Genomic DNA, 12462 nt, shown 5'->3' with positions numbered 1-12462 from the left:
ATTTGATTTGATTTTAAATAGGTGGATTAAAGCATAATACAGTACTTCTTGGTTGGCCTCATGGTTGGAGACAATCGATGAACAGTAGTAAAGTGGATGTCTTCTTGCAAACAATTAGAAATGTGACTGCCTCTAAAAATGCTTTACTTATTCCAAAAGGAGTTGATCAATGGCCAGAGACGACTTCACCAGGTTTAACTGGATTTATTGATGTTTGGTGGATAGTCCATGATGGTGGAATGCTCATGTTACTGCCCTTCTTATTGAAACAGAACAAAGTTTGGAAAAATTGTAAACTACGGGTATTTACTGTTGCCCAAATGCAAGATAATTCAATACAAATGAAGAAAGACCTTAAAGCTTGGTTATACGCTATCCGTATTGAAGCCTCTGTTGAGGTGATTGAATTTAATGACACCGATATTTCTCAATATACCTATGAACGTACCCTTCGAATGGAACAGCGTACCGAAATGTTACGCCAAATGGCCAGAGCTGCTGCTGAAGCCAATTCAGGTTCATCTTCAAATGTAACTGGTGGAACAGTGGCCAAGGCAGTTCGTTTTGCTACCAGACGTAAATCATCAACTACTTCCAATCCAACCACCTCTGATCCGTCTTCCCCACCTTCAACTACAACCACTTTTGGTCCCACTGCCACGGTTGTCGATATTATACCATCACAACCAGTTTTTACCGTTTCCCAGGCTACACCTCCAGGGTCGCCGGAAAGGAAACACAAAAATATATTGGATAATGTGCCAAATCAAGATGAAAATGCTCCTCCACCTTTGGAAACAAATAAACTCCTAAACCTTAAACCGTGAGTTTTATCGTTCTTTTTTCTATCACCATTTTCATGTGTAAAATGCTGATTACATCAGAATTGTGTTATTAGACAGAAATTTAAAAAAACTGTTCAACCTCGTAACACATCATAGCCTTAAGATTGATCTGTAAGATCTCATCATGATTACTGTTACAATTTTGCTACAGAAAAAAACCTTTAATTTTAACTTTTTGGTTAAATGTGCAAATTGATTTATTGAGATGTTGCTAAATTGTTTAGTGAACAACAAAATTATATAATGATACAAGATGCGATAAACCAGTAAATCATCTTTTTTTTATTCCAAAAAGCTCATTTTACTACAAATCTTTGTGAACAAAAAAAGCATTTTTTCATAATACGTATTATACAAGACTTTAGCTCATTCAAGAAAATTGCTTTCATGGAAAGTGAAAAGCAATAATGTTTAAAGTTACTTACGTTAAATTGAAAAAATTTTTGCATCATGAAATCATTAATTATCATTTAGATTGAGTCAAAATGATCTATTTTCCAGACACAAAACATGATAATCCGGTAAAACATTCGTTTCAATGAATCATCATCGTAATCTGATTAAATCTAATATTAAACTGAATAGTATGCAGTATTTATCCAATTAATCAGTGAACAATAACAGTCAGATTGAAATATCGTGGAATTGTGATATTGAGGAAAATTTTGGTCAACCTGACAATCAAATGAACCACGGAAGAAACAAATATTAACTTACAATTTATTTGCATATAACAATAATGCAATAACATCCGATTAAACAAAATTATCATTGTAATAATGTCCAGCTATTAATATGTTAACTTTGTTGTTCAATCAACTAAATACGCACTTCAACTATTTACTGGTCAACACGAAATGTCAATCAAACCTTTTACTAATGCATCATTAACTATTAATACCAAGCACAGTTTGAAATTACAATTTGGGTTAAAATGGTCCATCAATATTAACAACGATTGGCTTTCATTGGTAACTCATTTGAACTAATTATTTTCACAATTTTATGGTTAAATTGATAATCAAAGTTGATATTGAAGTGATAATCATATTTGACTCGGTTGAATCAACTTAAACATGATACATATTCACATGTATTATTGTTTTAATGATAGTTTCAATTTCTCCATTATTCAGCATTCTCATGAGAAACATGAGATTCTATTAACTTCACATTCTTGTTTTTTGTTTCACCCAAACCCTAAAATATCATCAGAAGGATGAATAAAAATGATGAATAAGATGATGTATAGGATGATGTTGAAGGTGGAAACCTTTGATGTTGGCTACAATGGAACCTGTAAGGTTAAATGATGAGAATAAACTGTTCAGATGTTGAGATTAATTCCATGGTGAATGATGATTATGATGAGGAAGAGATAAAAAAGATTAACAAATGAACATTGATCACACCTGAATTGAACTTGTGAACCTTTGTGTGTTTCTTGTATTTTTTTTGATTATCACGCAATAAACCAATAATTAGCTTGGTAGAGTTTCATTTGTCTGTCTGTAAAAAGTGAATGTTCAATGAATTTACACGAACACTCAGATAGTTTATGAACACGCAGACGACAATAATAATATCTGTTCATAATAATAGTTGAAATCACATAATGAACCTAATGATGGTGATGAGGATAAAATTGAAAAGATAATAATGACAACAATGATAATCTTTACGATTAACTTGACCAGTCAATGAAACAAGGAAAAAGTGAAACCTGATTGAAGATCAATATTGATAGGTTCAGGTTTCACTTTCATATTACATATTCATCCAGATTCTTGACCTTTAAAGGTGATCTTTTTGGTCTCTTTCAATGTTCCCCTTGAAACTAGATATCCGTCTATTACTACTGTTATTATTATGGTCGTGATTGGACATAAGTTATCGAGTTTGCCTTTCAATCGCTTTTTAACATTTTTTAGTTTTTCCTTTTTCTTCAACTTTATTTTTCACTGAAAAATGGATTCAAAGTGAATAGTAATTTTGCTTTTATATTTCGCTTGGGATTTAAACGGTGAGATGATTATAAACAAAAATGCTTTCAACTTGCAAATGCTTCTGGGATTTGCTGGTGAAATGTTCAATTTCGAGTTCAAAAACAGAGTTCAATCGAGATCTTTGAGAGATGCTTCTAGAGATAAATTTTCATTACATTTTGGTGGGAAAAAAGCAATTTTTCAATTCACTTTTTGGTCAAATTATTGCAATTTGAAAAGGTATTTCATTTCAAGGAAATTGCATTTTAATTGTCGGATTGCATTCGAGTAAATTCAAGACTAGATTTTTTCACTTAATATTGTTGTTTATCAAAAATTAACATTTTACTGTGTTTAATTTACTATGAAAACTGATTATTGTTAAACATAAACATGATTGAATGAAGGTTAGTTAAAATAATGAATTTTGAAAAATGGGTTAAACAGGAGCACATAAATTAAATTAAATATTAGCTGTTTTTTTCCTCATTTAATTATTTTCTTAATTCCTCTATGTGTTAATAATATACATTTATTACTGTTTATTATTATTAGGTTGATGATAATTTGTTAAGACGTTTGATTGATTGATGGAAGCATCAGATTGAGTTTAAAGATCCAACTTTTTTTTCACCAAAAACAAACAGTTTCTATCATTACATTCAGCCTGACATTTGAAATGAATTGGATCGGAAAACAGAAGTTAATAGCTAAAGAAAATTTAATAATAATTGTGATCCCTAATTTGATGACAATTGTATTGCTATTGAAAGGTTAAAAACATTTATATAAAGGTGAAACAATGGACAAATATCAGAGGTAAAAATGGGAAGCTTAAGGATGACATTGAAAGATTGAACCTGGAAGGAAGAAAAGGAATGGTCAAGAAAGTTCAAAGGATTGGGATAAGAAAACTTTTGTCCAATCGATGAGATTAACCTTAGCAAATAAGATAATAATAAGAAAAATGATGGTCAAGATGAAGACTGTAAAGGTAAGATTTATATCCATTTCATGGTAACATTTTGTTCTAGACGATTCAAAGCTTTTTGTTTTGCCAAATTTATTACACTTCAAGGTTAATTTCACAGCAAAAAAAGCAGTTTGAAACATTTTTTGTTCTCACTTTTTTCCCCTGAATCTAATGGATATTTGAAATGAAAAAAAAAGATGAAAAGTGAAGATGAAAATGATGAAAGTTACATTTGGTTCATTTCTCATTACCAACTTAAACCTTTTCCCTATTTTGTACACTTCTTACATCAATACCCTGTTACTTGTTATACAGCAAACTCTGCATTCCCATTTTTAACAACATTAACCCAAACATAATCCCATTTCTCATCTTCATTTTATTAACTTCTCTTCTCTTTTTGCCATCCAGATTCAGGATTCTTGTACTGAACCTTTTCTTTTTTTTTCTTTCTAGAGTGTCACTCCACCAGCACATGATGTTTATATGCATCAAACTCTTTCCCTTGCACTCTAAAATTGCATTGTTCATCATCCTTGATTCACTTTATCACCATCCTTACATTGGTTTGTAACCTCTGCGCATCCGAACCTGAAACGATTTTTCCCTTTGGCTTCTCATCTCTCCAACTCCAAGGGTAGTTGTAATTCAGCGAAGAAAAATTCCCTTTTCTCCAAGTCTTCATAATCGTTATTTTCCTAGTTGATCACAACATTTTTTTTCTTTCTTTTCCTTTTCCCTGGTTCCAAGTTTTTCCTTTTCCTCTGGTGATCCTTTCTTCATTTTCCTCTTCATCTTTCAATCACTATAGTTCTCATTTTTATCATCTGTGCTTGCGTTCCTAACCAGAAAAAACTATCCCTCCATTCATCCCTTGTAGATGGTAACCATTGTTTCTGTGTTAACCATGAGAGGTTATCACTTTTATGTATCATGTATCTCCATTGACAATCAAGATCCTTAGAAGGTAGATAAAAAAAAATTGTATCTAATATTATCTGGTAACAAAAAAGCTTGAGTTAACATTGGCAGTTTATTGTTGAATTGGTGATTTTTTTTTCTCTCCCGAATCTCAGATTTTATTTCCAACTTTAGTTCATGATTCTTCAAGGTTTTTGGGTGAGTAGAGTTTGAGATCAGCAGGTTACTTGAGCTGAATTGCCAAGCCTAGGAATGATTCCAGGAAATGATAATAATCTGAAAATGATGGATGAAAAAAAACGTTTAAATACAGTGTAAAAAGTAGATGTTAATGCTGTTTCAATGTACCTTAATTGATTCATGGTTGTGTTGACTTTTTTCAATTAATTGTTGTATTTTTTTTCTCGCACCAACAATAATTGTTAACTGAGAGCATTCAGTCAACATTAATCAATTAAATTTCCTGTATTCTTGTTTTATGTATCCTTTCATCTTAACGTTGATCATTGATCGATGTTGTTATGTTTATCATCATTATCATCAAATTAAATTATCCAACCTGGATAAAATAGTTGAAGTTTGAGGAAGAAGGTGAAAGATGAAAAAAAATAAGGAGACAATGGAAGAGGAAAAGGATAAGAAACAGAAAGCACAAGAAGATGAAAAGACTGGCAAGAAAAATTATTGACTCTCTGATCTTAACAAAAGATCAATGGTCGAGGTTCAATAGATTGATGTTCATGTTTTAGGAATGGGTTTTTGCTGTTGCTGGTCAAGTTTACTTCCATGGGATAAAAAATGAAAAGACATTCAACATCTTTTTTCCTTTCCATTCCATTATTTTGATCCTTGTGATTTCCTGCTTCTTTAGTGGTCACTTGAGTAGTAAAGGGTATCTAACGCCACGAAAAGGTGGAGCCTATTTTAGGGGGGGGTAGGGGGGGGGGGAAATGCGTAGAAAAGTTGCGCGGTAAAATTAAAATTTCAAAACGAAAATTTTGCGTATAAATATACTAGTTTTCAAAGATCTTTATTCATTTCTTCACAAACTCGTAAACATGTCATTTCAACTTCCAAATAGAGAAGATTTACTATCTGAAAGCGTGAGATATGAAACCTATCAAACAATCATGGGTCGGGCATGGACAGCAGATTTCGAAAGTGCTCGTGAGTTAGCCCAAGATGGTTTTTATTATACAGGAGAATTAGGACGTGTAGCCTGCATATTCTGTAACCTTGTGCATCATATGTCGTATATTCGTGATCTGCACTGGATAGAACATCGATTGACTAGACCGATGTGTCCCTTCATAAGAGGTGACGATGTAGGTAACATACCTATCTCTCAGTTCTCCAATGAATCTGATATAATTGATAGAGTAAGAAACAATGAAGCAGGAACTGAAGAGATAACTCCAGAGGAAGAAGTCGGACAAGATGTTCACGATGACTACCCATATCATTATCAATTGATACAAGAACAAGGACAGGTTGAACAAAATAGTCAGACCTCACACGAAGCTGATATTATTGATACAGTAAGAAACAATGGAGCAGGAACTGAAGAGATAACTCCAGAGGAAGCCGGAGAAGTTGTTCCCGATGACTATCAATATCATTATCGATTGATGCAGGAACAACGACAGGCTGAACAAAATGCCCAGATCACACCAACGCAAAATAGACGATGGCATTCCGCTCATAGACCTTCAAGAAGACAGAGGCGAATATCCCCTGCTAGATTAGTTAACTTGCCGGTTCACACGGGTAGACGCAAATTCGTTCATCCTCAGAATACTGCAATGCGTTCAGAGTCAGCTAGATTTGCTAGTTTCAAAAACTGGCCTATTCCTGAGATAATCTCTCCCAAAGAGTTAGCAGAGGCCGGTTTTTATTACACTGGAGTATATGATCACGCGCGATGTTTTCATTGCAATGGAACGTTGTCAGGGTGGGAGTTAAATGACAATGTTTGGGGTAATCATGCTTACTATTTTCCACGGTGTCATTTCCTCTACCTGAAAAGGGGTCAAGTATTTGTGGATAATGTAAAATCACCAAAACAGCAAACAACTCCGCTAACTGAATTACCAGTACCATCTTCAGATCTAAGCAGATATACTTGTAAAATATGTATGTGTAATGAAATCGGTACCGTATTCGCTCCTTGTGATCATGCAATTGCATGTGTAGACTGCAGCATTCAACTATCTAAATGCCCTTTATGTAATAATGATATCAGTAATGTATGCCGATTAAAAATGATAAATTAAACTTGATTTTAAAGTAATCGTAATTTTATTGCTAAATTAACTTCATCATGAGCATCAAATAGATCATTTCTTATAGTGAATCCAGTGAATATCAGTTTTCCAGTATGAAAAACTGAAACTTTAGCTTTTCCAAACTTGTAATATGCTGCAGGATACAACTCAGGATTATACTCAAACTCACCATCTGAGCCTAAGTTTTGCAGGTTGATTGCACGACCTAGAGTTGATTTCGCGACAATATTTACGACCTGTCCTTTGCAGTTAATATTCGAATGACCTAGTTTTCCACAAAGTTGGTCAATGGCTGCATGAGCACTCTCTTCTGTTTTGCTTCCAACAACATTGACCTTTCCGTTTCTAAAAACTAACATGCAATTGTTTTTAGTCTTGACGATTGCGCCATTGAATCTTTTCGGACGATAATCAGTATTTTCGAAATGATCCTTAAGCTTATGCAAATCTATGTCGAAAGGTAAACAGAATTTCAATACGATATTTGTTACCACTATTCGACCGTCACCTTCCATGGTTTGATTGATAATGAAGTAAAGTGATCATATTTTCCTGCATATATACTCAGCAATCCTATCATTGCTTTTCGTATTCGGGCTAAATTTTTTTATAAATCGGGTATAAGATTCTTTTTTGGATCTTGTCTTAACAAATGCAACACAGAACTGACCACATTTTCTCGATGATGGATGTTGCAAACATCGACCATTCCAAATAAGTTTTCTTTGGCCAATAGCATGAAGCATTTCAGGAAACATAGGAGGCAAACCAAATGAATCGAAATATTCACATTGTTTCTCTTGAAAATGCATAGCAACCCAATGCTTGCCAGGTTGGTAAGATTTATCTGTATTTATTATTATTGAAGAAGGATAAGATGTTATCTGAGGTATTTTATCACGCGAAAACACACCTTTAAATTCACGAGTTTTAATGAGATAATTCTGTATTTCAAAGTCAAACATTTTATTAATAAATCAACCTATTTGAAGTCAGTAGTTACATTTCTCTCAACATCTATTTCAATCAAATTATCGAATTCACAATACATTAACACAGTGATTGCTACACTCGTAGCTTCAGCAAAACGTAGATTCAAACGCATGCTGCCTCTTTTAATAGAGTTCACATATCCGCTCATACCACTTCCGTGTGATAAATCTGGAGCAAAATTGAATGCAAATATGCTATTCCCATCGGCAAATGATTTTCTAGTAATGCTAAGAGTGGTATCCGTCGTATTCATATTCATAGCCTGGAATAGTCCAGAATATTCTCGTACATAAAGACTTCGTTTGAAGTCTGGTGAATACGGATTCGATGGATATTGAACACCATCAACAAAGCAAGCCATATGAGATAAGTTAAAGTGATTGAAGTAGAATGGATCTTCTGTTGTGTGACCATTGAATGCAGAATTTGCTATCATCACCACGAATATTCTCCTAGGAAGTTGGCCAGTAATTATATTATCCAGTATAGCGTCATTGGAATTAGCTGGTATAGTAGCTTGTTTGATATCGACTCGCGTTATGGGATACCTAGCTGGAGTTAATGCTAATGCTTTAGCATGAGCTGATACCAACGACTCGTTTGCAATTAATTTGTGCGCGTAGATACTTGCATCAATGATTTTCAAGTTAACATTTCTGATATCTTTTTCATACGTCATGTAGAAATCAGGATCGTTCAGTAATATTTTAATTGTGAGTAACTTCCCTCCTAATAGAGCTTTACCTTGAAATGTTAAATCTAGATGTAAACGTCCGTACAAATCAACGACAGCACTTTCTTTATCAGTTACTACGCTAGGTTTGAATAAATTAGATCGTTCACTCTTATCATCATTCCATAAAGCAGTCGATAGATGGGAATCTTTTGCAGATTTAGAAAACCCTAAGAGATTTTCAAGATATGCCCTGTATGCATAAGTGGAATTAGCCATCGTAATTTCTTTTCCTCCTACCTCAATTTGGACTTGTTTTATCATAGAATGTAAAAGATTATTGGCTGGAACAATACTACTCCAATCGTGAGCATCAATTGCCTTTTCGCCTGGTTTTTCGATATTAATTTGCGTTTTAAGATACAAATAAGTTTCGTGTAGCAAAAGATACTCCTTTGTTGATGATGGAATTATGAATTCAAGTACTTTAGATGTTCCTAGTATTGAAACAGGTCTATATTGAACTTCATAACTTCGCTCAACTGACTTTTGTATTGGAGGAATTGTGAATAGATCCAATTCCGGTAAGAATGCTTCTTTAGACATTTTTGACACAGTATTCATTTTAAGAAATCGTAGTTATCAATGTATGATCTTTTCGTAAGTTTTCTTCTTTTTATACCTTCTCCTGATTGAGTTGCCTCAGTCGGAACCTTTCTTTTTATAGCTTCTCTGGCAACATCTTGAACCGCATCAATTATTCTATTGGTTGCGGATTTCTTTACATCCCCTAAGATAGCTGAACCAGTAGTTAGAGCCTTTTCTCCTAAATAACGTAGAATAGGCAAAACTTTGCTCGTAAACAAAGTACTGAAGAATCCACCTCCCTTTTGATACCTTATACCGTTAAAGCTTTGTATCGCAGTGCCATTACTTGCCTGATCTATATAATAGCTTTCCATGTTTTTTTGAAATGTAAAGTTACACACACACGTCCAAATTTAAATTCTATAGGGCGACCGCTATCATCCTTTATATTGATTTTAATTTTATCAATATCCAGCATACTAACAGGGAAGTAGTAAGGTTTTTTGAAAATAATATTGACATCTTCACCAAATGAAATGTTATCTGGAACAGCAATAGTTCTCAAAAAGTTGGCCTTTGTATTACCTACTATAGAATGCGAAACTATATCACTATATGCCATTAATGAGTGAATCCCTGCTTTAATATCGTATTCTCGTTTCGTTTCGATAAAACCACGTTTTTCACTATCTTTATCAAGCAAATTACTCATATCTATATCTTCTCCTCTTGTCCCTCTCATCTCTCTCTCGTAGGATGTATGCAAACTAGAGAAGCCTAATAAATCTTCAAGCTCTTGCCCTAGTCTTAAGTAGGTACCAAGTTTTTTCGCATCTTTACCAATAAACATTGAGATTCTTTTCCTCATTTTATGCAGGCGGAGATAAGGAAGTGAGGTACCTGTTGAACTGAAAGCAACAATGATTCTATCATTGATTGCATCTACAAGTTCATCAATCGTTCTATAACAGCCAGGAGCAATTCCTTGTTTGCGAATACTCTCGCCTTTACTGTTTTGCAACGTAAATATGGAGCCTTTTGGAATATTGAACCAACTCTTAGTATATGTTATTTCAGTCATCGCTACCAAGTAATCTCCTGATAATCTCAGTGGTTGAGGCAGCTGAGTTGTGTAGTCTGAAATTCTGTTTTCATCAAAACCGTATACGTTACTTGGTAACGTGATATAGAACGAGTTAGGCATATTTCTGAGTTTTACAAAACAATTTGTGAAACATCCTTTATATTAGTGTTACTAGCATTTCTGCTAATAGAAGAATTTTTATTGGGTATTTTTGGAGATGGAAGTATACAACCTAAGGACATTGAAAGTAATGTGAGCCAAAGTCTCTGGTCACCCATATTCAACGATAAGTTGATTAGGCTTGCTATTACAACTGTAAATAGTGTTAATAATTGCGCTACAAAATTTATCATTTTTGTATTTTCAGTTAAAGAGTTGTTATTTCTGATGCATTGATCCATGAATTGAAACTTGAAGGGTAATTTATCCACTTTACGAAATATTGAATCTCTCCTTTATATCTTCTCCTTTTAATAATTTTTTCGATTCTGTATTTCTCAGCCTTGACATGCTGAAGTTCTGCTCCATAAAACTTTCTATTTCCATGGTCATCAACTCCGTCAAGTTTGTGTAATGAAATTTTGTGTGCTTTATCGATGTTGGCAATAGTGTATACACGATCAGTCCATGTAGGGTAGAAAGCCTTATCGAATGGACCAAGCTTGTATTTCATACGAACCTCATCACCTATATTCAATTTTGACGTATCTTTGCCTGAAAAATAAACATCACGAAGAGATTCTTTACCATAAAGATTTTTGAATACGATTGATTCATTAGCATCTGTGACATCTATAGGTGACATTCTGATAGACCGGTGATAACTTTTGTTGTATCCAGCTACTAAATCATCTAGTCTGTTGATGTAATTTCTTTTTCCTGTTGATGTGAAATATCTAAACATGCGATTCTTGAAAGTGCGATTAAAACGCTCTATGATTGCGCATTTGATATCAGGGTTATGAGAAGAATAATATCTAATGTTGTTTTTCTTCAACAAATCTTGAAAGAGTTTATTCGTGAACTCTTTACCTTTATCAGTTCTTAATGATGCAGGCATTCTTTCTTGAATTATATCTGAAAATGCAGCAGTAACGTCTTGTGCTGATTTCGTTTTCAGAGCTCTGACCCATGCAAATTTACTGAAACAGTCGATTACAGTGAGAATGTATCGATTCGCACTATTTTCGTTTGAAAACTCTTGCATTTCCACAAGATCAGCTTCCCACTCTTCGTCAGTTTTAGAAACAATAATTTTATTTCTAGCAAATACTCGTCTAGCTGGTTTATGCAAAGTATAGGTTATCTGACTTTTCAACCAATCTTCTACATCACTTCGGGTTATTCCGTTGATAACTTTCCTAGCCTCCTGATATAATTTCTCTTGAGAAGCGAATCCACCAGCTCTACTAGGATCATAGTAGATTGATTTCAATATTTCATTTTGGGATAATCCAATAGATGCCATTTTTCTTTACCAAATTATATGGGGCGTATTTTCTGGTTGACTTTGGTGTTTTGATTTTTGCTGAAGTCGTATGCAGAAACGGTTCTTTGATTTTGTCTGAATCGGAATTTTTTACATCGATATCGATCAATGGTCCGGTATTTGTCAAAACTAACGGTCCTTTGATGTTTGATTCCGCCACGATATCTGTCACTTTTGAACAATTTGAAAGCATTGCTCTTATATTACTATTTTCAATCCAGTTAGAATCAATACCTATCTTTTTCAAGACATAGACGAATTCTGATATTCCTTTTTGTTTGTTATTATTTTTAGCATTAGACATCGCAATCGCTACGAGACCAGCAATATCAGTTCCGTTTAGTGGAGATCCATTGAAAACTAAACGCTTATTTGAGTCATAACAAGAGTTGGCAGCAAGTTTCAATGCTATTTCGATGATATGATTGATTTTACAAAAACTTATGGATGAGCAATCTAATCCGTTCCCGTCTTGATTGTTCTTGCTTTTTGAGCCTACTTTGTAAATTTTTTTAAGAGGCTCCATCGGATAATACGGAAGATAATAGTTCAAGTACAGCTGGTATCATGAAATGTATATAACCTCCTGATTGTATCAAATGTTTCTTTTCACGTTTTTTATTTTT

At 33.8% G+C, this 12462-nt stretch overlaps 1 protein-coding gene and 1 long non-coding RNA gene across 4 annotated transcripts in view; one reads left to right on the top strand and one right to left on the bottom strand.

Annotated features, from left to right (window-relative positions):
* The window catches only part of kcc (solute carrier family 12 member kcc), a 56308-nt gene that overhangs the window by 31547 nt on the left and 12299 nt on the right, over window positions 1-12462 (top strand). The window contains exons 5-7 of one of the 3 annotated variants that reach the window (XR_003082768.2): window positions 22-823; window positions 3386-3824; window positions 4260-4834. Coding sequence is in view for 2 of the 3 variants with exons in the window: in XM_089268878.1 (XP_089125004.1) it covers window positions 22-823; window positions 4260-4377 (920 nt within the window). In the remaining variant the exon portion in view is untranslated. Of the gene's footprint in view, window positions 1-21; window positions 824-3385; window positions 3825-4259; window positions 4835-12462 lie in introns of those variants that run through there. The other 2 variants (XM_089268878.1, XM_015932268.3) reach the window with 2 other exon arrangements.
* On the bottom strand, window positions 3534-5605 carry LOC149093611 (uncharacterized). Its single transcript, XR_016199667.1, has 2 exons — window positions 5073-5605; window positions 3534-5000 (listed from the first exon to the last, which is right to left on the bottom strand). It is a non-coding gene; the product is annotated as an uncharacterized LOC149093611 (long non-coding RNA).

Source organism: Tetranychus urticae, chromosome 3 (genome assembly GCF_039701765.1).
Source record: "Tetranychus urticae isolate SD_2017Ah chromosome 3, NJAU_TeUrti_SD_1.0, whole genome shotgun sequence".
NCBI classification, from domain to species: Eukaryota; Metazoa; Arthropoda; class Arachnida; order Trombidiformes; family Tetranychidae; genus Tetranychus; species Tetranychus urticae.
This window is presented reverse-complemented; position numbering and strand designations above follow the sequence as displayed.